Source organism: Cupressus sempervirens, chromosome 1 (assembly GCF_028749045.1).
Source record: "Cupressus sempervirens isolate cs-2001-9-10 chromosome 1, ASM2874904v1, whole genome shotgun sequence".
In the NCBI taxonomy this organism is placed as follows: domain Eukaryota; kingdom Viridiplantae; phylum Streptophyta; class Pinopsida; order Cupressales; family Cupressaceae; genus Cupressus; species Cupressus sempervirens.
In genome coordinates, this window is record NC_143118.1 from 830,513,148 (window position 1) to 830,538,361 (window position 25,214).

At 36.8% G+C, this 25,214-nt stretch overlaps 1 protein-coding gene across 1 annotated transcript in view; it reads right to left on the reverse strand.

The window, feature by feature from the left end:
- The window catches only part of LOC149580421 (prohibitin-1, mitochondrial), a 50,232-nt gene extending 26,523 nt beyond the window's left edge, over nucleotides 1–23,709 (reverse strand). The window contains exons 1-2 of the mRNA XM_089790839.1: nucleotides 23,561–23,709; nucleotides 22,094–22,281 (exon numbers count right to left, since the gene is read on the reverse strand). Coding sequence (XP_089646965.1) covers nucleotides 22,094–22,270 — 177 coding nt within the window. The 5' untranslated portion in view covers nucleotides 22,271–22,281; nucleotides 23,561–23,709. The remainder of the gene's footprint in view (nucleotides 1–22,093; nucleotides 22,282–23,560) is intronic.
- Nucleotides 23,710–25,214: the final 1,505 nt, after the last annotated feature.

The following is a 25,214-nucleotide window of genomic DNA, read 5'->3' on the forward strand; positions in this document are numbered from 1 at the left end:
TCCCTATTCTGACCCAGTAATCTTTGGAGGTGGCGAAGAATACAATATTGTCAACAAGGGCAATGTTTAGATTCAATCCGAAGGAAAAAGACTCATGTTCCTCAATGTATGTTATGTTCCTGGCATGAAACATAATCTTTTATCTGTTAGTCAAATTATAAAGCACTCCCCTCAGTTGGATGTCGTTTTCAGTGGAAATAAGTGTTCAATTATTGATCATGCTTCTCGCACTACACTTGTTGTCGGTCTTGAAGATCATGGTATTTATAGGCTTGTAGATTCAGGCGATTCCCTTGAGCATGCCTTCATCGCCAAACCATCCGCTCTCAACAGCCTCTGGCATCAACGATATGGTCACCTGAACATTCAATATCTAGCACAGCTTGCTCAGGATAATTTAGTCCATGGCCTACCTGATATCCAAACCCAGAACCATCACATTTGCGGAGCTTGCCAAGCAGGGAAGCAACATAGGACACCATTTAAGGATGGTGAATCATGGCGGTCATCTAAAGTACTCCAGCTGGTCCATGCTAATGTATGTGGTCCTATGAATACTCCTCCTATTACTGGGAACAGCTACTTACTCTTTGTGGATGATTTCAGTCGCAAAATGTGAGTATATTTTCTTAAGCAAAAATCAAATGCTTTTCTTGTATTTCAGCAGTTTAAAGCTCTAGTAGAAAAATAGTCTAGTTCCTCCATTCGTACTCTTAGGACCGATAATGGGGGGTGGGGAATTCTGTTCTTCTGCCTTCTATACTACTCATGGCATTAGACGTCAATTCACCACACCTCACACCCCTCAACAAAAAGGTGGTGTAGAGCTTCAAAACCATACCATCACAGAAATGGCTAGGGTTATTCTAGAACATAGAAATGTTCCCAAAAAATATTGGGCAGAAGCAATATCCACAACTGTCTACCTTCTTAACCGGCCAACCACCCTTGCAGTTAACCATAAGACTCCTAAGAAGCCTGGTCTGGTCACAAACCTAGGACCAATCATTTGAAAGTTTTTGACTATCTAGCATATGTATGGATTCCTGATGCCAAACGCACTAAGTTGGATTCCAAAAGCTAGAAACTCACGTTTATAGGATACAGTCACACACATAAGGCCTACAAACTTATTGATGTAAATACTGATCGTTTAATCTTCAGTGGTGATGTTGTGTTTGATGAGGAACTCAGAGCATTTCCACTCTCTGCCTCCCCGCCGCATTCTGAGATTCAGTCTTCAACCATCTCTGACTTGGGGTTCTTCTATTTTATATGAGTCATCTGATGCTACTGATACACCACCTCAACCACTTCCAAATAATACTACTGCTGCTCCTGCTCCTACCCCTCATCCATCTATTCCGACAGCATTTGATATTGGCTCCTCAACTCTTCAGCCAAAATGGTGGGCTCAAACGATTAGTGATCTTCATCCTGATGAACTCATTGAGGGTAGAACCTCTAGAAATAAGAGCATTCAGCACAACACGGTTCATATTGCTCTTATGGCCAACATCCATAGTATCCCTGAGCCCCAGACATATGCAGAGGCCAAAGAAATTCCAGAATGGGAACAGGCAATGGACGCTGAGCTTCAGAGTCTTCAAAAGAACCACACCTGGGTTCTTTCAGATCTCCCTCCTGCAAAGAAACCTATTAGCTATAAATGGGTCTATAAGGTCAAGTACCATGCAGATGGCACCTTGGACAAATACAAAGCCAGACATGTTGCTCGAGGATTCACCCAGCACGAAGGCATTGACTATGAAGAGATCTTTGCTCCAACAGCCAAGATGAGCACTATTCGCATTCTTCTTGCCATTGCAGCTCAGTATGGTTGGAAAGTTTATCAAAGGGATGTGAAGAGTGCTTTTCTCAATGATGAATTACAGGAAGAAGTCTACATGACGGAGCCCCCAGGTTTCAAGGTTGCCAGTTCATAACCAAAAGTATGTAGGCTCCAGAAGGTCCTCTATGGTCTTAAAGAAGCCCCTAGAGCTTGGTACATAAAGATTGATCAGTACTTGGTTGCTCTGGGATTTCAGCATAGCCCGTTAGACAATAATCTGTATATTAAACACTTTGGTAATGATATTCTTTTTCTTGTTGTCTATGTGGATGATTTGATCATTACTGGGAGTTTAGTATCGGCTCTGCAACAGTTACTTGGACCAGTAAGAAGCAACAAGCACATGCACTCTCCTCTACAAAAACAGAGTTTGGAGGAGTTGTCAAGGCAACTTGTGAAGCAATTTGGCTCCATCAGATGCTTGCAAATATGCATATTCCTCAAGCAGGTCCGACTTCTTTGTTTTCAGACAATCAGGGAGTACTCAAACTCGCCAAGAACCCAATGTTTCATGAACGAATCAAGCACATAGCACTTCATTGCCATTACATCCAACAATTAGTAGAAGATGGATCTATTCAGTTACTCTATGTCCCTACCTCAAAGCAACTAGCAGATATTTTCACAAAACCCTTTGGTCCTGACAAGTTTGTTAAATTCAGGGAATCTATTGGTGTAATAAATAAATTGAGCATTAAGAGGGGGTATTAAAATAATCTTTATGTTTCTTTTTAATGCTCACTATCGTATCTTATTATATCTCTGTAAATATTAGAATGTTTCTAATATTTAAGTGTAGTGTAGAATAGAATGTTTCTATTCTATGCAACTCTCCTCTTTGTATATATAGATCATTTTGATCTCTGATTAATAAGAAAGTATTCTGTCATTTACATTTGTAACATTAATGTTTACACAATTTTGCTTAGGGAATTATCATATTGTAAATGAATTAAATGTAATGTTTAAATGAAATATGTTTTGAGGGCAGTAGAAAAGCTATCCAGATGTAAGTTTTAAGAAAGCAGCAGTGTGCAGTCAAAGATTACAATTTGATAAAACTCCTTCAGGCTAGTGTTCGATGTTCTAACCACGAACCATAATCGTGATTGATGCAAGAGCATCCTGGGTTGCCTTGTTATCCTGCTCATTTTGTTCATTTTGCATGTTGATGCCGAGTTACTGTAGCTCCTGTGTATGCCAAGTGACTTCATTCCCCAAGTTACCCAATGTATGCCAAACAACTCTTCATTTGCCGAGTTACCCAGTGTATGCCAAGTGACTCTTCATTCGCCCAATTACCCGATGTATGCCAAGTGACTCTTTATTCGCCGAGTTACCCAGTGTATGCCAAGTGACTCTTCATTCGTCGAGTTAACCAATGTATGCCAAGTGACTCTTCATGTGCCAAGTGTCTCTTCATTCGTCAAGTTACCTAGTGTATGCCAAGTGTCTCTTCATGTGCCGAGTTACCTAGTGTATGCCAAGTGTCTCTTCATGTGCCGAGTTACCTAGTGTATGCCAAGTGACTCTTCATATGTCGAGTTACCCAGTGTATGCCAAGTGAATCTTCATGTGCCGAATTACCCAGTGTATGCCAAGTGACTCTTCATGTGTCGAGTTACCCAATGCATGCCAAGTGACTCTTCATGTGCCAAGTTACCCAGTGCATGCCAAGTGACTCTTCATGTGCCGAGTTACCTAGTGTATGCCAAATAACTCTTCATATGCTGAGTTACCCAGTGTATGCCAAGTGTCAACATTTGGACATAATTTCTACGAGCCGACTTGCAAGATTTATTTTGATCGCAACATTTATGTTAAGATCTTTTCTTGGGATGCGTTCAAACCATTGTTGGGTCAGCCTTCCTCTTATGTAATGCTCTAGAATAATCTGTAAGTCATTTTGGCAAGTATATATAGAGTGTTTAGGCTTAGAGTTAGGTAAGTTTTTGGGAAGAAGGTTAAAGAGCAAAACTAAAAGTGCAAATTTGCAGTTGGATCTTTGAATATGAATGTATTTGTAATTGGCCATAACCTAGAAGGCCTTACAATTGGGCATGTATGAAGATATTTTGATGAATCAATAAAAGTATTTCACTCTTCTTCCTCCTTTGGTTGTTGTTCTTTGTGTTTTCTTATGTTGTATTAACTCTTGCAGGGTGGTTTGGATAGCTAGGTGAGCCTTTGGCCCTAGTTATTCAACCTTTGCCTACGTCAGTTATGATCTGCGGATTTGACCTATAACTTGCAGAGAGTTACGATCTTGCAGGAATCTGATTTGTAAAGATGGTTCATGGTATAAGAAATGTCGATGATGCTATATTGGATCAGTTGAGACAAATTGCAGCCAGATTAGATGCTCTGGAGACAGCCCAGAGGAGAGGAGCACATATTGATGATGTAAGTGATGATGAAGCAGCAGCAACAAACCATAATCCAGAACCTGAAGAAAATCAAGATGAGAAAAGATTGTTGCAAATATTGTCTAGGGAAAATTCAAAGCCTCCTGTAGAAGTTGTTCCTTATGATGGAAAATTAGATACCAATGCTGTGTTGGATTGGATCTCTGATATTGAGAAGTTCTTTGAGTATGAAACCACTCCTGATAATAGAGAGGTGAAGATTGCAGTTACTAGTTGAAAGGTCATGCATCACTATGGTGGGAGCACTTGCAAATTGATAGACAAAGGAGAGGAAAGGAGAAGATCAGAGCTTGGCCAAAGATGGTGAACAAGGTAAAGAACAAATTCCTCCCTGCTAATTACCAAGTTAGCTTCTTGAGAAAAATGCAAAATTTGAAACAAAAGGACATGACAATGAAAGAATATACCGAAGAATTCTATAGATTGGACATCAGATCTGGACATGTGGATGGTGATGAGAAAATTGCAAAGTACATTAATGGATTGAGATCTGAAATACAAGATGAAATAAGTTTTGTGAAGTTGGAAAGTGTGGAAGAAGCATACCAATATGCCTTTAAGGATGAGATCTTAACAAAGAAGCATAAACAAAGACAAAGAGGTAGAGGTGGTAGATTCTAGAGAGGTAGAGGTAGATCTTATGGAGAAAGTGGCAAATCTAACAATTCTATGCAGGATAAAGGCAAATCTGAATGGAAGAATGATGACAAAGGCAAGACTGAATGGAAAAGTGGTAATTCTTATCAAGAAGGCGCTAATTCTTACCGAGGAAGAGGTAATTCATATTCTAGAGGTGAATTTCATGGTAATTGTTTTAAATGTGGTAAAGAGGGACATAGAGCTTTTGAATGTAGATCCTCTGAAATTAGGCAAGGTAACAGAAATTTTGTGATTCAAGAACATGATGAGGGTACACCAAGTGGACTTGAGGCTGGAGAAAATCCGATTGTGAGAAGAACCTTATGTAATAAGGGAAGTGATGAGAAACATGTTTTAAGCAGAAGTCTTTTCAAGACCAGATGTAAGATGGCTGGAAAATGCTGCAAGGTGATCATTGACAATGGAAGTTCTACAAATTTGGCATCAGAAGAGCTAGTTACCAAGTTGCAGTTGCAGAGGCTGAAACATCCCAAACCTTATCATGTTTCATGGATCAAAGATGAGCATAAAATATTGGTAAGTGAACAATGCCTTGTGAAGTTCAAAATTGGACATTACTTTGATGAAGTTTTGTGTGATATTATGCCCATGGATTGTTGTCATATTTTGTTGGATAGACCTTGGCAATATGATAAATATGTTGTACATGATGGAAGATTGAATCAATATACTCTTTGGGTAAATGGAAGAAACAAACATTGCTGCCTTTGATCGAAAATCCAGATGAGGTTAATTGTACTACTGTAAAAATTTGCATAGTTAATGGGAAACAATTTGAAAAGGAAATGGAAAAGAATCAAGTTTGTTTTGCCATAGTTCCTAGAGCACCGAGTGTTAGTAGTAATGATCAAGCAGCAGAAGCTAGTAATGACTGAGTGACAGCAAATAGTGATAGCCAAGTACTAGTAGAAATTATAGAATTGCTGAATGAGTATAAAGACATTATTGCTACTGATACTCCTGCTGGTTTACCTCCAGTAAGAAGTATAAATCATTGTATGGATCTGATTCCTGAAGCTAGTTTGCCAAACCAAGCACCATATAGATTGACACCTACAAAGAATGAAGAGCTTAACAAACAAGTGCATGAGTTGTTGCAGAAAGATTTGATCAGAGAAAGCTTGAGTCCATGTGTTGTACTTGCTGTATTAGCACCTAAAAAGAATGGAGAATGAAAAATGTGTACCGATTCCAAAGCTATTAATAAAATCACAGTGAAATATAGGTTTCCTATGCCGAAGATGAATGACATAATGGATTGTTTGAGTGGAGCAAAGTATTTTACCAAGATTGATTTGAAGAGTGGCTATAATCAGATCAAAATCAAAGAAGGTGATGAATAGAAAACTACTTTCAAGACAAAAGATGGTTTGTATGAATGGTTGGTTATGCCTTTTGGTTTGACTAATGCACCTAGTACTTTCATGAGGTTGATGAATGAAGTTCTGAAAAGATTCTTGGGTAAGTTTGTGATTGTTTATTTGGATGATATTTTGATATTCAGCAAGACTAAGGAAGAACATCTTGAGCATATTAGAGAAGTATTGCAAAGGCTGAAAGAGAAAACATTGCTGATTAATCTGAAAAAGTGTTCTTTTATGCAAGAGGAGATTGTGTATTTGGGATCTGTGATTTCAACTAATGGATTGAAGATGGATCCTGAAAAGGTTAAAGCAATTTTGGAATGGCCTACACCTGAGAATGTGGGTGAGGTAAGATCATTTCATAGTTTGGCTAGTTTTTACAAAAAGTTTATAAAGAATTTCAGTGTTGTTTGTAATGCTATGACTGAAACAATGAGGGGAGATAAAAAGGAATTCAAGTGGACATATGGAGCTGATAAGAGTTTTGGGACTTTGCAACAAAAGGTTGCTAAATTACCTGTATTGGCTTTGCCTGATTTCAACAAAGTATTCTCAGTTGAATGTGATGCAAGTGGTAATGCAATAAGAGTTGTATTAAGTCAAGAAGGTAAACCCATTGCTTTCTTTAGCGAAAAGTTGAATAATGCTAAAAAGAAATATTTTCCGTATGATCAAGAGTTTTATATTATTGTTCAAGCCTTGAAGAAGTGGAGACATTATTTGATTCCTAAAGAGTTTGTGTTGTATACTGATCATATAGCTTTACAATACTTGGGAAGTCAACATAAATTGAATCAGAGACATATGAAGTAAGTTGAGTATTTGTAGAGTTTTACATTTGTAATCAAGCATAAGAGTTGAGTTACTAACAGAGTTGTTGATGCATTAAGTGAAAGACGTTCTTTGTTGACTAAAATGAAGGTTGAAGTTCTTGGTTTTGATGAAATGAAAGAGTTGTATGATGCTGATCTTAATTTTTCTAAGGCGTGGACAGAGTGCAGAGCACCAAATCTGACAGACCACATAAGTATGATGAATATTTCATTCAAAAGGTATGTTGTTCAAAGGTATTCAGTTCTGTATTCCTAAAAGTCCTATGAGGTTGAATCTGATTAAGGAAAAGCATAGTGATGGATTAGCTGCACATTTTGGAATTGATAAGACATTGAGTTTGCTAAAAGAGAAGTATTATTGGCCACAAATGTATAACGATGTTCAAAAATTTGTAAAGAGTTGTGGAGTTTGTCAAGTTGCAAAAGGGGTGAGTCAAAATAATGGTTTGTATACACATATTACTGTTATTGAGAAATCTTGGACTGACATCAGTATGGATTTTGTTTTTGGATTGCCTAAGACAGTGAAGGAGCATGATTCTATATTTTTTGTAGTGAACAGATTTTCTAAGATGGCTCATTTCATACCATGTAAGAAGACATCAAATGTTGAGCATGTTGTTGAACTTTTCTTTAAAGAGATTGTGAGATTGCATGGATTACCAAGAAGTATTATTTCAAACAGAGACAGTAAATTTGTTGGTTATTTTTGGAAGACGTGGTGGAAGAAGATGGGTATTGGCTGAAGTTTCGTTCTACATTCCATCCACAGACAAATGGACAGACAGAGATTGTGAATAGAAGCTTAGGTAATTTGTTGAGATGTTTAGTTGGGAATAAGCCAAGTAATTGGGAGATGGTATTGGCACAAGCTGAATTTGCATATAACAATTCTGTGAATAGGAGTATAGGGAAGACACCTTTTGAGATTGTTACTGGAATGCATCCTAGAGGTATATCAGATTTGAGAAATATTGCTGGTGAAAAAAAGAAAAGCGTTGCAAGAGAAGAATTTGCTGATTTTATGGAGTCTTTGCATAAAGAAGTGAAGTTGAGGTTGGAACAAAGTAATCAGAAGTATAAGGAGAATGCTGGTCAGTCTAGAAGACACCATGATTTTCAAGTTGGTGATGAGGTGATGGTTCATCTAAAGAAAGGAAGATTCCCAGTTGGAACATACAATAAGCTGAAGATGAAAAAATTTGTACCTTGTAAGATCTTGAAGAAATTTGACAGTGGTAATGCTTATGAAGTTGAGTTACCTGATGACATGGATATATCTCCTATATTCAATATTGTTGATTTGTATAAGTATCATGAGTCAGAGGATGAAGTTGTTGTATTAGAAGATTATCCTAAGAAGCAAATTGAAGAAGTTGAACAAATATTAGATCAAAGAGTTGGTAGGAGCACAAGAGGAAAAGCTTACTATGAATATTTGGTGAAGCGGAAAAACAGGCCTATTGAAGATGCTTCATGCATTTCTCAATCTGAGTTAGATTCCACTCAGATTGTGCCATCTCAATGATTTAGGAGAACCATTTCTTTCAACCCCGATTGTCTGATGCAGGAGCACCTTGGGTTGCCTTATTATCCTACTCATTTTGTTCATTCTGCATGTTGATGTCGAGTTACTGTAGCTCCAATATATGTCGAGTTACCCAGTGTATGCCAAGTGACTATTCATTCGCTGAGTTACCCGATGTATGCCAAGTGACTCTTCATTCGCTGAGTTCATGTGCCAAGTTACCCAGTGTATGCCAAGTGACTCTTCATGTGCCGAGTTACCTAGTGCATGCCGAGTGACTCTTCATGTGCCGAGTTACCCAGTGCATGCCGAGTCACTCTTCATGTGCCGAGTTACCCAATGTATGCCAAGTGTCAAGATTTGGACGTGATTTCTGCGAGCCGACTTGCGGGATTTATTTTGATCATGACATTTATGTTAAGATCTTTTCTTAGGATGCATCCAAACCATTGTTGAGTCATCCTTCCTCTTATGTAATCTTCTAGAATAATCTATAAGCCATTTTGGCAAGTATATATAGAGCGTTTAGGCTTAGAGTTAGGTAAGTTTTGGGGAAGAAGATTAGAGATCGGAACTAAAAGTGCGAATTTGCAGTTGGATCTTTGAATATGAATGTATTTGTAATTGGTCGTAACCCAGAAGGCCTTACAGTTGGGCATGTATGAAGATATTTTGATGAATCAATAAAAATATTTCACTCTTCTTCCTCCTTTGGTTGTTTTTTGTGTTTGCTTCCGTTTTGTTAACTCTTGCAGGGTGGTTTGGATAGCTGGGTGAGCCTTTGGCCCTAGTTATTCAACCTTTGCTTGCGTCAGTGATATGTCACGAATTCATTTCACCTATAATAAGTAACCCTACCCTAATGCAAAATACAAGTTCATACAAAGTTGAATGGCATGTTACAACAACTAGCAACCCTAATACATATTAGCATAGAGGGCTTAAGGATCGACTTAATTATTATATAATTATGATGTCAAAACCATCAAAGCTACCTTCCTGATTTCAATGATAAGGAAGTGAGATGAACCTCCACCACAGTAGTAAGGATCAATTGATTTAAAGAGATGTAAGTATGCTAAAACCTTATGAACATAACTGCTACTCGAAAAAAGTTTATCTTAAAAACAGAAACAAAACAACAACAACAACAAAAATTGCCCTATAATTCTAAGGCATGACAAAACCAGTCTCTATGATGAGTGAAATGACAAAAGGCACCTGAATGAATGTACCAGGCAAATGATTTCACATGATCTACAGGTCTTTTAGCCATTAAGGCGTCAAAGGCAAATTTTGCCTACTCACTGTGCTCTGCACTTTCGCTTTGGGTTGCAAACCTGATTGCTTAGATTGTGCAACTAAGTGCCTCCAACATTCAACCTTCATGTGTTTGAACTTGTGGCAGTAGTTGCATTGAATGTTCTTCTTTCAAGAACCATCTGATGTTGGAGCAAAAGACTTCTACTGAGATGGTTGTTGAAACTTGTCTTTATCCTTCTCAAAGGATTTCGCAACAAAGGTTTGCTTTTTGGAGGTGGAACTGGAGCTACTACCGAATTGTTACTTCCACCAATCTTGTTGAAGCAACAATTTACAGAGATCAATGAACTTCAAATCAACACCAAAAGACGTGATGTTGAGAGTCTCGATAAAATGCTCAAAGGACTTTGGTAAACTTTGATGAGTGATAACCACAATATCCTCTTCCTCCATCTTCCGACCGATGGCAAGTAACTGATCCCAGATTTCCCGAATCCGATTCAGGGTGTGCCTAGAGCGAGGTGCGCTCATCCATGACAATAGAAACAAAGTGTTTTTCAAAAGACAAAAAACTCTGCTTCTGTTAGAAGTCTCATGAACACCTTTGAAATCTATCAAGATCTCGAAAACTATCTTGCCGAATGGAATCTAAGAAAGGTGATCATCAATGACGGATAATTTGAGAAGCATCACTGCCTCTTGATCATTCAGATCACATGTATCCTGATCAAAACCAGGAGCAATTAGACGCTTCGTAACATCCAATACAAGTTGATTGATGTTCCCTTATTCAAATATGGCGATGATACATTGCTTCCAAGTGCCATAATTTCAACTTGAATTTGGAGTTATGCTTGAGCAAAATGTTTGTCAGAGATGCCATGGCATGTTTTTCAATGAAAAATGTGACGATCTATGAAAGCATGTTCTTCGAGGCAAAAAAAAATGGAAGACCCGAAAAATTCAGAGAGTGACCCAAAAGTGAGCTCGAAAAACCCAGAAGGAATATTGTTGTCATTTTTTGGATCCACTAGCTCAAAAAACAAGGCACCCAAAAAAACGAACAACCACCCAATTGAGCTCTTGAAATACCTAACAAGAATCTAAAATCAAAAAAAAATCGAGCTCATAAATTAGGGTTTCGAGCAAAACCCTAGCCAGCAGCCAATGAAGGTATTTGTTGCAAAAAATTGGTGATTGATGGAGATAATGCCCGATTTTTCATAGGAATTGGTGGGGCTTGTTGAAGCGTCACAGGAAGACGTCAAGGAAACAGCACCAAGAACGCTCAAGAAATCACACGGAAAACCACGAGTTCAAGCTGAAAAAATGCAACTTTTGTAGACGTGATTTGCAGAGGAAATCACAAGCAAACTTGATATCAGATTATTGGACACTGTAGTTGAAGTTTGTGATTTATGGGATGAATTTGTAGATCTTGGTCTCTGAAACTCTAGCCATGACTAGGTAATAGGAAGAAGGTAAATCCAAGTAAGAATTAATTTCAAAAATAAAAATCCAAAAATTTTAATAAGAAAATATTATTTTTGAAAAAAATCCAACTATGCTCTGATACCGTATTACAAAGTAATTGGTAAAATACTTACTTGTTATTAACAAGACCGAAAGGTCAATATATACAGAAGAATAAAACGATGTTTAACGATCGTAAAGAATAAAAACATTCTATTCTAACAGAGAGCTAAAAAAGCGAAAGCTAAATTAAAGCTCAGTAGATATTTAGAATAAATTACCATTAACTAATAATAGATGATTATATATTATCGTAATAAGATGGGAGGAATAAATAATATGAATTCTAGTCTCAACAACCTTTTCAAAAACAATATAAAGTATACAACCAAATATCTCTCGAAAAAACATGTACAAGAAACTGTATTATGCTCAAAGGCCAAAAGAACAATAGATCATCACATGAACAATTCAGAAAATGAAGAATAATCCCAAGGACAAATGTCAATCAAATATGCATAAAAAATGCTCCAAATACAGAACCCTTTCTCATTAAAATGAGAAGTACATAACAATCTCTGATCTCAACCAAATCCACTGAAAAATAGGAATCTGCAACTAGGATTTTGGAAGAATCCCTCCAAAAGAGGAAACATAAGTCTCTGAAAAAGTTAAACGTCACAAAACTCTATCTCTGCCAAGTGTCCATGGTGAGAACTCAACAGAACTAATAGAAGCCCCTAAAAAGACTCGAGGACTCACTGAAATATTCTGCTCCTCAACAACAAAACTCCAGATCATTATGAAGAACTCCACTCTTTTGAAAAGAATTCCTAGAAGAAACGGACAACATAGTGGAGCTCTCAAAAAATCCACCAAGAATATGCAAGAAACTTTGGATTTGGTAGAGAAATTTAGGGGTTCAGACAAAAAAGTCCTGGGCTGAAAAAAGCTTCAAAACAATGATGGATTCAGCAGACAAAATACTGCTGGGAGCAAAGCTAAGACACGGGTTTATACAAACCCTAGACGACTCTATAGGGCATAAAACTAGCATGATTAGGGTCAAAAATCAGAAAAGGAAAACCACAATTTTAATAAAAACGGATTTAAGAGACCGTCGAGTGCAGACAGGTGCAAAATATCTGCAGATTGTGCCCCAGAAATGACTTCAACACACACCCAAAGATTTCTCCCAAAGTCGCCACCCACCCCCTTGTAACTCAGTCAACAAATAACTGTCTCCTCACTTATAAATGCATTTCAATTTTATTATTAATTAATTGATTTATACATCATCAAATAATTAATAATAGTTACAACATAAAGATTAAATGCAATAATAATTACATGGCCATTAACATAATAAATATACTACTCAAACATGATACTTGGGTAATATATTATTATTTTTAACAATGATAAAAACCATATTATGAGCATATATAAGTTTTCTTAATATAACAATGTTTTTAAAACAAAACACATTATTATATTAAAAACTAAACTTTAGGCGGACTCTCTAAAGGCATCTAAAAACCTAGGAGGTCGACCAAAACATTAAACTCAAGCTCGGACATGATAAGTCTTAAAAACACTTGAGGAAACTCTTAAAGACCCAGAAGCTTCTAAACTCTTCATTCGACATTTGGTGAATAAGGAAGAAAGAAGAGAAAGAGAGTTTGAAAACCCTAGCCGCAGGAAGAAAACTGGAGGTTGCTGTCTGATTTTTTTTATTGCACCTGTCAATTCCACAGTTCCAAACTTGCCACCATCTGCTGTTTGCTATCATCCTCTACTTGGACTGATGGCCTTATGCTAGTTCTGCAATCTTCTTGCCGTTTTGGAGGCTATCTCTGTGTTTTCTGCTGATGAACATGGTGTTTAGCATTTTATCTTTGCCCATTCATAGCATTTTTGCTGTTTGGAGTGGAGATCTAGAGTTTTGTCTGCAATTTTCTCTTCTTACATGGCAGCTTTCTGTGTCGTTACTTGTCTTGCTATTTGCTGAGAACAATCTAATGTTCAAACCATCATTCCTTACTGCTGTAAGAGCCATTTTCCTCTGCTCGAACTGGAGAAAATAATTGCTGTGAATGAGTCATCACTGTTACTTTATTGGGTAAGCCATTTTCTATATTCTCTCTTTATAACAGGCATAAGAGGCTTATTTATGGTTCCTATCTGCAGAAGTATTCCGAAATGGGTCTTCCATTTATGGGTTTTTATCTTCTCTTTGAATTGTTAGAACAAACTTGTCAAAAAACTTTCTGGGTTTTCTTCTCTTTGCATTCTTAGACACCTGTACAAGCTGTTCTTCTTATCCAGAATGCTTTTCTCTATTTTCTACACACTTGCTCATATTGCAGTCTTACTAAACCTTTCAGTGTCCTATCCAGCATTTGCCCATCTTTGCATATTTTATCCTTGAAATTTTAGACATAGAATAGATTGGGCTTTTTCTTTCAGCTATTAGAGCCTATTACCCTTACTTCTGCTCAGGATTAGCATTTTCTCTTCATACATGTACATACTGTTGCTCTCTGTTATGTATAAAGGAAACTCTCTTTGCTGCTGTATAACTCAGTGTTGAAAAGAATTTTCTTTCTGTAATGATCAGACAGAAGGTTCTGTAGTTATGAAAACAACTATGCATTATTTTAGAAGAGCCTTTTACCCTGTTCGTCCATCTTTCTCATATGAAGCAAGGACTGACACCTAAATGAACAGCCATAGCCAAAAAATATGTTTAAAACTTGTCATTGCATTGATATTGCTTTCTAACACCTCACGTATGCCCAGGAGTATCTAGCATCACTTTCCATTTTCCACCCCTCTAGCTGTTATGACATACTTCTGTTCAGAATTCTGACATTTCCATTATATCAGAGCTTGGAAACTCTGCCATGCTAAGTTCAGAAATTTGCACACATATTTATCATCTCGTGTATGATGTATACCTTTGAACTTTATTCTCAAATGGATATTGAAACAAAGGTTTCAAAATAATAAAATTCTGTCCCTTTAATGCTTCTGTCAATCTGGTTTAAAATTGTTGCAGCATAGTTCTGAAGTAAAAGCAAAAGGTTTCATAAATTAATATGTCCATTTAAATCTTCTGTTGTATCTTTTAATCACCTTCTTCGATTTTGTCTCTTATAGGCACGCCAGGCTCAATAGCCCTCATAGGAAAATACAGTATGAAATCTGCGTACCTATAAGAGATAAGATTCTGCATAGGAAGCAAACATGTTAGCAATAAAATTTGTTGTGATCACATTGCCTCTGATATGCTGGTATCTAGGTCTGTTTTATGCAAGTGTATGATATGACGGTGGCATAGAATATTTGCATGAGGTGAGGTGTTTCCGTCATTGTTTAGATCCATTGGATCTAACACATTTCTTTATATATGCAGGTTCAGACGCTTGTACGGGCCATGGACCAGGACAGCAGACAAGCGAGATTTGGAGCAAGACAACATGACCAGTCATTACAGGCAATGACCGGTTCCCTTTGACCCTCTCATTTACATTGTTTTCCTCTTTCATGATTATATGCTTCATAGAATAGGGATATGTATATCAGCATATTAGGGGCTACTCTCACAGCCACTTGTGTGAGAGATATTTACTTTCAGCATGTTTATTTCATTTTATCAGTTGTAAACAAATATTGTACATATCAGTTGATGATTTATACAATGAACATTTATTCTTTCACTTCTGTTCAGAATGAAACAAGATTTGCGATAGTATAGGCTGAATGCAAATATACAAGAAATGAGTAGATTGTATGAAGCTTTGTGCAATGTTACTGCTCTACGACTAAATTTCAGCATACATAGAAATTTAGTAACAGGTTATTCACCTCTTTTCACATGAGTGTAGAATGCAAATATACAAGAAATGAGTAGATTGTATGAAGCTTTGTGCAATGTTACTGCTCTACGACTAAATTTCAGCATACATAGAAATTTAGTAACAGGTTATTCACCTCTTTTCACATGAGTGTAGAATTTTCCTCGACCAATTAACAGTTTTATATGAGACCTCGTCTGCATGAAGTTGCAATTTCTTTCAGTCTCTTGCACAAATTTTGCTCAGTTACCCCAGTCTTCATCAAATTTGCTTTAAAACAGAGCATTGGATTTGTCATGTTCTCGGACAAGGCTGTTGCGCATGCCCCAGAAGAAATTTACTCCTTTGATGGCAATTTATCGAGAAGTAATTTTTGCAGCTCCATAAGTTGGGAGGGAATTATCACAATCTAGCTTCATCTTTCATGTATGTTCACGCACTCTATGACTTGGTTTTATTATCTTCATCGTGCCCAGGGAAAATCTTTTATTAAGGAGGATTCGAGCATTTTTTATTTCTCTTGCCAATTCTATTCGTAGCAGTATTGTCTTCATCGTCATCGTCTTTCATGAATACAACTGCATGTTGACCAGGAGCTTTATCTGCCATCGCAGACATTAGCTGGTGGCGTTAGGGAGCAATAGAAACATTACTACTGTTATATCCATTCTTTACCATCATATCTGCTGGGTGTGTCTGCATTTGTATGAGATGGTGCATTTGTATGAGGTGGCCGGAAACACATGTACACTGGGTTGTAGATTGCATAGCTGCCATTGGTTCTTTTCCTAGGACAACTTAAAGACTTTTCTGTCTGGAGAAAGTATTGTGCACACTTCTTGGAAATTACTGGGGAGGTTGTAGCCTTATGAGACTCCTGTCGCACACAAAGCCTCAAGGCTCTTCAAAAATTGGGATGTTTGGAGTTCAGGCAATTGTTGTTTTGAGCAGAAATTTCTGGGCACTTGAGCTTCTGATTTCAATATGGTTGGGCATCTCAAAGAAATCGGAAGAAGCTTGTTTCATCCAGGAAAAGAAAACATCGCAGATGTTATGGCATATGAAGTGGAGACATTTTTATAAAAAGACAACCATATTTACCGATCAAAAAAAAAGACAACCGTAATTGTCTGTAGCAGTGCTTAATGAGATTGGTTTTCTGTTATAAGCTCTATGACATTTCCGGATTCTTCTCTAGCCTGCTCGAGCAGTGAATTCCTTCCATGAGTTGTTTGTATCTCACTCGCACCTGGTGGGAATTCTCTAGACACGCCTCTGTTACAGCCAATGGAGACTCTGTTCGTGTATTGCAAATTTTTGCTGAGTAAACACAAGCTATGAATTGGGTATGATTCAAGGCAACTTGTCAGGTCTAATTTCGTTATATCGGATGACTGTTAGTATGTTTCCAGTATTCAACTTCCCAAAACTCTTTCAAACATTTCTTATCATGAAAATTGAAGTATATTGTGATGATATATGTAAATTGTTTAAATGTCTCCTTGTATTGACGAGGTTTGAACTGGAGAAGAAATCCTCTGAGCATGGAGACACACTGTAAATGCATTCCTGCTTAAGGTCAGCGTCAAATATTTTACAGGAAGGGGTAAATTCATTGAAGATCTGTAAGAAGAACATAAGTGAAACTAATTACAGTAGATTTCGCTCTTGGTAGAGATGGGATGAGAAAGTAAAGTCATATTTTAGACTCAAGTATGTATTTGGAGGGTGTTTTGGTGTTCTTCATGGTGAGATTGTTTGGCTGTACAACCAGTTGCCTGCATTTTTTGGATGTGAATAAAACTATGAATCGTTTCTGGGAAATGTTTTCACATTATTGAAGCCTTCAAAAAAGGTGTTTTCTCACATATTGGCTTTGGTCACCTGGTCAGGGATTGGTAGCTTCAGTTACAGGTGACGACCTGGAGAGGATGTTTTCTTCATTTGGTTGAATACATGACTTGGACATAATTCAAACAAACAATCACGGCTTTTGCTTATATGAACTCTCTATCAGCCGACAAAACATCTATTGCCAAACTTTTCAGCATGTATTATGGATCATGATTGGACTTCGTTGCATCGTGAATGGGCTTCAGATGCTGCAAAAATGGTAACTAATTATGTTGATGCCAACAAATCGAAACATTGCAAGATGCAACAAGAAGAAAACTCAGAGATGAATCTTTCACTTTTTTTTTTGAATCCTTATTTTATCATTGGAAATAGTGTAGAACATTAATCTCTATATAGTTTATGGAAGGTTGATTAACCTCTTTTGGTTGTAGGATGCAACAAGAAGTCATGTGATGAGGTGATGTTATTAACTTGATGATGTTTCTTCTTTGTTAATTGATATAAGTATCATGTTGTGTTGACTATCGCCATGTAAGTTTTGATGGATGAGTATCAAACATTACTTGTGTGTAGTTTGTGCATCTTCATCGTTGTGCACATGTGCTATAAGATATTATTATATGGTATTGATTGCAAGGTGTTGATGATCGATTGAATGATAAACCATACATAAGAGGTTTTTATGTTCTGTGCCATCACTTATGATTGTATCATGTGTATGCTAACTTGACTTTGTGCAAAAACTTGAGGTTAGACTGGCAAATCCTAGTTCTCATTTTTTATGGTAACATTCTTATTGAGTAATACATTTTGTTCATATAAATGTTGGGTTTCATTTCTTATGTATGTGTGTTGAGATCAAACTTCAAAGAGATAAGTATTCCATGATTTTTGTATCTAACTTTTAAGAGAGTATACCTTTGCTTTGATCTCTATGATAAGTGGATCTTATGAGATGTTATAAATCTCTTGATTGTCGGGTGCAATGGTATAGTGAGAAATTTTGAAAACGTTGTTTGCAGTCTTGAGAACTAAATTGGTGGCACGTTATCTTCATTAAAAGAGGAAATTAATGTTTAGGGAGAAATTATTAAGCATCAGAGGGAGGTTACGCGACAAAGGGAGATGCCCAACCCCTTGCGAAGCATGTGTAACAGTAAAACACTTGGAATCAACTTCTTTTAAATGGGTATTCAAAGTTGTCCCTGCTGAGATGGAGTCTTTGTTAAGAAAAAAATCTCAATCATTAATACATTCTTCTCTAGGAAAAGTTTGAGGTGAAAGCCCTCGATCTACCCTCTGCGAGTAGGCGTGGTGAAAGTCATGTGTGTGGCTCCACTCTATGTGCTTATGAAGTAACTATGGTGTATTATGTTATGCTGAGATAACATATGTAAATTTATCATATTTGTTTACAGCTATGTGTGCATGCCAAACTAAAGATCTCCCTCTTGCTAAGACAAAGTGTTGAAGATTACAGCTACAATAGAGATCGTTATCTCTAATTCTATGAGATAGAAAGATGTTTGTTATGACCATTATGCTCATCTTCGGCTGAAGAGATATTTGCGATTATATTTAAGTTAATATTATGTAAACAGACACGTGTCATATGTCACGTGAAGAGGCATGCATATGGAAATATAAAGTGTTGAATATGTGGAAATATGAAGGGTCTTATTTTTGGGACTCAAAGAGACCACCGTATGAAAGATGAAGAGTCTTATGCAATCTATTTATGTGATTACTTGGTTTTGGTAAATCAATAAAGTGAAAAGCCTTGTACTCAAACATTTTCTATTATCAATAAAAGAGATATTTTGCTGGTGTGGTTGGGTTTTTCCCTTCAAGTGGAACGATTTTCCCAAGATAAATCTTGTGCCTTTTATGCATTTTAATTACTTTTCTTATGTTGTTTACCTAATTTATGGGCATAAAACTTAACACTAAAGTGGCATTTGTGATTCGTGTGCTTGTTTGGATCTGTTTTCCAGTTGTTAGGTAAAGCTCTTAGACTTGTCCTAGGGCAAAGGACATGCCGCTTTCTTTCGCAGAGTTGAGTTGAAAACATTGGTGAATTTACATGGAAATGAGTCTATGTCAAAGAAATAAGTATCCCATGATTAAATCTTCAATATTGCATTTTTGTTACAGCACTGGGAATAATGTTTTCTTTGAGCATTAATTATTACATATCTCTTAACGATGATTGATTTTATGAATTTTTATTAATCTCTTTGTAGGATGCATCAATGAAATGAGGAGAGATTCATGAACAAGGATGCTGCATGCAGTCATGGGACTGAATTGATGATACAGAAATTTCAAAGAAATTATATTCAGCTTCAGAGGGACGTTACATGGCAGCAAGCTTACGTGACAGTAAAACAATTGGAATCAGCTATCTTATTTTGGGGATCAAAGCTCTCCTTGTTGAGAGAGAAACTCAGCCATTCTTACACATGTTAATGTGTTTTTTCTCTATGAGAGAAGTTTGAGGTGAAATCCACTGTTCCACCCTCTACGAGTTAGCAGGGTGGAAATGCATTCTTCTCTAGGAAAAGTTTGAGGTGAAAACCCTCGTTCCACCCTTTGTCAATAGGTATGGTGGACCACCCTCTATGAGTAGGCATGGTGGAAATGCTTTCTTCTCTAGGAGAAGTCTAAGGTGAAAGCCATCATTCCACCCTATGTGAGTAGACATGGTGGGCCACTATCTACAAGTAGGCATGGTAGAAGTCATGTGTGTGACTCCATGACTTTAATTTTATGTGCTTATGAAGTAACCATGGTAAATTATGTTATGCTGACATAACATGTTTTTTGTGATGAGAATTTAGCATTGACATCTTTGGTTGTAGCTATGTGTGCCTGCCATACTAAAGATCTCTATCTTGCTAAGAGAGAGTGTTGAAGATTGTAGCTGTGATAGAGATCTTTATCTTTATATTTATGAAAAAGAAATATGATCGTTATGGTCATCTTCAGCTGAAAAAGGTAATTATAGTAATATTCGAGATAATATGATGTCGAGACCTGTCATGAGAAGAGGCTTGCATATTGAAATATAACGAGAGTTGTTTTTAGAAATTGCAGGTACCTTCAGTTGTGATAAGAAGAGTCTCTCAATTCCCTATATACATGAGATTGCTTTGTAGATATATAGATATTAAGTGAAAGCATTGTACTTGAAAAAAATTATATCAACAAAAGAGATTTTTTCTGGTGTGGAAAAAGATTGCTTTGTAGATATATAGATATTAAGTGAAAGCATTGTACTTGAAAAAAATTATATCAATAAAAGAGATTTTTTCTGGTGTGAGTGGGGTTTTTCCCACTATTCCAAGGGTTTTCCCAAGATAAAGTCATTTTGTCTTTTGTACTTATTTTGTTCTACTTCTGATTATTGCTGTCTATCATTATTTCTGCACAAAACTTTGACAATTGTCACTGCTAAAACCATTAAAACTGCTGTTCATTTTTTTTGAGATTTAATGCAACGTTGAACTGAAAATTGTAAAAAAGTAAAATAAAAAAAATCAGGCATTTTATTCTTCCTCCAATTTCCTCTACCTCATTGTCACCACTAATACTATTCAAATTGCTGTTCATGTTTTTTATAGATTTAATGCAAAGTTAAACTGAAAAATGCAAAAAGTACAAAAACAAACAATCACACATTTCATTCTTCAAACTTTGAAAATAAATTGAGAAAAAAATAGAAAAGGATCTTGACACTGGGGACAATTAAACAAAGGTCAATTCTTCTAGAAAACAACCGAATTCAGCAATCTAACAAGTGATGTGATGAAATGTGCCATGGTCTACTGAGGTTGGTCCCACAAACCATGTCCAGAACCACAGCAGACCCAAACAAAACCACAAAACTAGTTTGCAATGTCCAGAGGCCCGGCAACTCGGACCTGCAGATAGCAACGGAGGCATTTACAATAATGAGCTACAACTCAACCATGTAATATGACCATACTAGTAAAAAATGGTGAAACAAAACAATGAAGCCTGACTTGACTATGAAAAGGTATACACCACATAGTTGGCCAAGAAGAAAAGACGTGAACAATTCATTTGTAACAAACCTATTAGTATTCTTGATTCAAAATTGTGACGTGCATCATTCCTGATGGTTTGAAGATCAAAAATTAGGGCATGTGCACATAGTTCACCAATATCCTAAAAACTCCATTGATATAGTGTGCATTAAAGAGTTGTCCAAAACATCTCTATAGAACACAAAGGGTCTTTAGCAACTTCTTGTTTCTTTTCATCATTAAAACAGTTTGTAACAGTAATTTTAACCAAACAAATAGAAGCAATGGTGTACGCTAACAATGTATATATGTTTAATTCAACTTTAATCTGCATTCTACATTAAAAAGAAGCACACCAGAAATATAGCACACAAATAATTGCCAGCAATGTGAGAGAAAACATGCACTTTTGCGGCAACAAAATGCTTGGAAAAATGGAAAATACCATCTTTCCGAAGGCATTGATAAACATCACTGTATGAATTGTCCCAGTATTATGGGCTCCAAATCATCTGGAAGCCCACCTACCCTATATATCTGAGGCACCAATATTATTAACCAGAAAGTGGAAACAGAATATTGATAGAAACTATTTCAAATTTGTAACAACTAAGGTGATGCTTATTGATGGAGTTATGACGGCAAGCATAAGGTGAGTCTATCATTATTTACAACCAAACAAATCAAATCAAAAAAAATCACCTACATAACAATACCAAACATTTAATTACAAATATTTCAACCAAGCTTGACAAGAGCTCCAGAACACCCTTGACATTGCAGGGTGAAGACTAATTACAACTGACAATGCAAACTCAGATAGCAATACCAATTAAAGAGAATGTATAGAAACAGGCACAGTATTGTATATTAAATCAAATGAAATCACTTAAACATTAATGTTGAGATAAATATGAAAAGAAGGTACCTTGTCCTTGACACCGACAATTCGATTAAATACAATTGCTCGATGACCACCATCCACGTTGTAAAGACTATTTAGAGCAGCATAAATACCAAGACCGCCTATCACTACAACTTTTGCCAATGACCCAGCAGGACCCCCTCCAGGGACCTTCGGAACCTTTACATTATTGAAATTCATTGTGTGTTCTCCTGATTAACATTACTTAAATTGTTAGAGGAAAAAGATGCACATTTCTCAAAATATTAACTGATTTCATTGCTAAACTCACACTAAGTGAAAAAGTTATAACAAATCAATAATTATCACAATCAAAAGAAAAATCTTTACCATTAGAAGTTCAAAAACTTCCAACATTGTCACTTTTTGAAAACTCTTTCAAAGACACCAAAATTCACAAAAATAGAACACTAAATAGTGAAATAATAATAGGGTAACATTCACTTAATATAAATTAACCTAAATGTTTTCGGGGAACAGATAATAACTAATAACAAAGACAAAGAAACTGAATCTTGAAATCATGGCCTTAGATACCAAGTATCAACGTGCATAAAATTGACATGACCAGAGTATCCTTTTTGTTCATTTATGCAGCAACAATTAAGATTCAGACAACACACTAAGGCTGCTAACATTACCGCAAGGTTGGTCTTTATGTTCAAACTTCAAATGTGAACCCTGACTAATAGGTAGGGTGTCCCTGCATACTAATGGATGGTCCTAGGACCAACTAGCCAGTCCACGAAAAGTAAAGTGGTACAGAATCAGACTAAATGCCCCAGGAAAAGAAGTGTGTCTCAATCGGAGAATTGGGAGAACAATCCATATTCCAAACCACAAGGGGACTGACCATAATCAAGCCATGAAAGGGCCAGTAGTGTAACTAAACATTCTAATGGGAGATTATAGGCTTGCAAAAGCAAATAATGCACAAGCGCTTTCGTAATTTTAAAATCAGATGGAGGCATTTGAACACAATATTAATTTAGTTATAAGGAGCGCGTGCACATAAATCAAACCCTAAAACACACTTATTTAGGAGCCAAGTTCAGAGCTAGAATGTTTAAAAAAAAAAAACCGCCAAGAGGGCATACACCTCTGAACATAAGGTCGAACAGCAACCCAGGGACTACACCCAATTGCAAGGGAAACAGCCGCACCCCTTCCAAAAGAAAAATCGCAGCAGTATCAAGGCAAACTAAAGCAAGAAAGTTTAAATTCTGAAAAGGGGGCTATGAAAATGCACAGAACAATCTCTTGGAAAACAACCTGAACATTAGTTTGATCAGATGTGTTCATTAATTTAGGGCTAACTGTACGCTCACGGTGACAATTCCGACGGATTCAACTATAAGGAAACCCAAAAAAAATTAAAACACGTGACTGAACATACAATAAAACTCGCTCCTTAAAACACATGATCAAACCTACAAAAAAAACTCCCTGAAACTATAGCAAGCGACTTACCTCAAGATTAAATGCGAACTGGGAGCACTGTCAACAACGCCGACAATAAAAAATAGTGAGAGTTTACAAAGAAAAAGTTAGAAAAACCCTACAAAAACCCCAGAGCAAATTTCTCTCTGTAAATAACCCGAACCAAAACACAGTAGTGTCTCTCGGCTAAGTATATTTAGGGTATTTGTATTTGAGTGTCGTTGAAATTTACTCTCGTTCAATTCGATGTGTGTTGTGTTGCATTGGACTAGCACTGAGCACCAAAAGGAGGTGCAAGGTGGACATTGATAGATTTTTCATTTGAAGTGAAACTCGACATCTATGTAACATAGAAATTATAGGAGTGATTGATATTAGATAGATAGATAAAAATTTAACGTCCACGAGGCTAAAAATAGCCTATGGGACAGCAAGACAACTCAAGCAGACTTAAGTAGCGATGTTCGCCTCTTGTGTAGACTAATGATGAGCCCCCCCAATTGCTCAATGTACTCTTCATTGAACAGGTTATGCCAAGAATTGTCACATATAGTATCCGCAAACTTATCCCTGCTATCCTTGTAGGCCTCACATTCTAGAATAAAGTGTTGTTCAGTTTCCACTTTCCCAGAGTTGCAAAATCTGCAAATTCTCTCTTCCCAAACCTCCTTTGGCCTCTTCCAACGCCCGGTCTCACAACGATGTTGGTGAGAGTTGGTTCTCAGCTGAGCAATAAGAATTTTAGCTCTCCAAGAAATGTTGGCTCCTACGTACGCTTTTTCGAGTTGATCACAAGTGGGGTTGAACTCATTTATATAATATAGTTTCTTCCTCCCAATCTCGCTTCCCCAATTTCTCTTGTAGAATTTCTCCATAACAAAGACCTTTATTTCTTTATTATTTGTGGGGCACATATTGAAATGAATATTCCATTTACTCATCCACTTGATGTTTTGTTGCATCCATGTCCTTTTTCGCTTACATAGTGTGTCCCTAAAGACAACTTTCGGCCATCTATCCTCTTCCATTTTTTTTATTCTTTTTAGATAGCTTAAAAGGCGAACCATAGCAAGTGCCTCAATAGACGTAGCCCCCATTTCACTTAGCATGATGTCATATGGAACAGTGCTTTTAATTTTAAACTTGCTTGTAATCAAGCGCTTTTGGATTCCTTCGATTTGTTTCCATTGTGCTATAGTAGTGTTGCTGGCCCATAATTCACACCCATAAAGAACAACTGGCAGCACAAGAAGACCGAACAAGGTTTGAATAGTTTTCCAATCCCACAACTCCGCTTCATGGCACCTATTCTGAAGAGCGTAGAAAGCCTTCCATCCACCTAATGTCCTTTTATACCTGTAGCTAGACCAGCTTAGTTTTTTGTTGAAATCGATGCCAAGGCATTTATATTCCGCAACTTCTTTGAGAACATTTCCATTGTAATAAAATTCATGTTGATGTTGTTTTTTATTATTAGAGAAAATCATAACCTTGGTTTTGCTGATATTGACCTGCATCCCCACCATTCTACAAAAGCACTCAAGAGAAGATAGATGGTCTTGCAAACCACAAGCAGATTTGGCAATTAAAATGAGGTCGTCCGCATATAGGAGTAGCTTTATAAAAAATTCTCCTAGCTGAATGCCTTCACGCTTTTGCGTGTTTAACCACTCTTCCAGTTTGT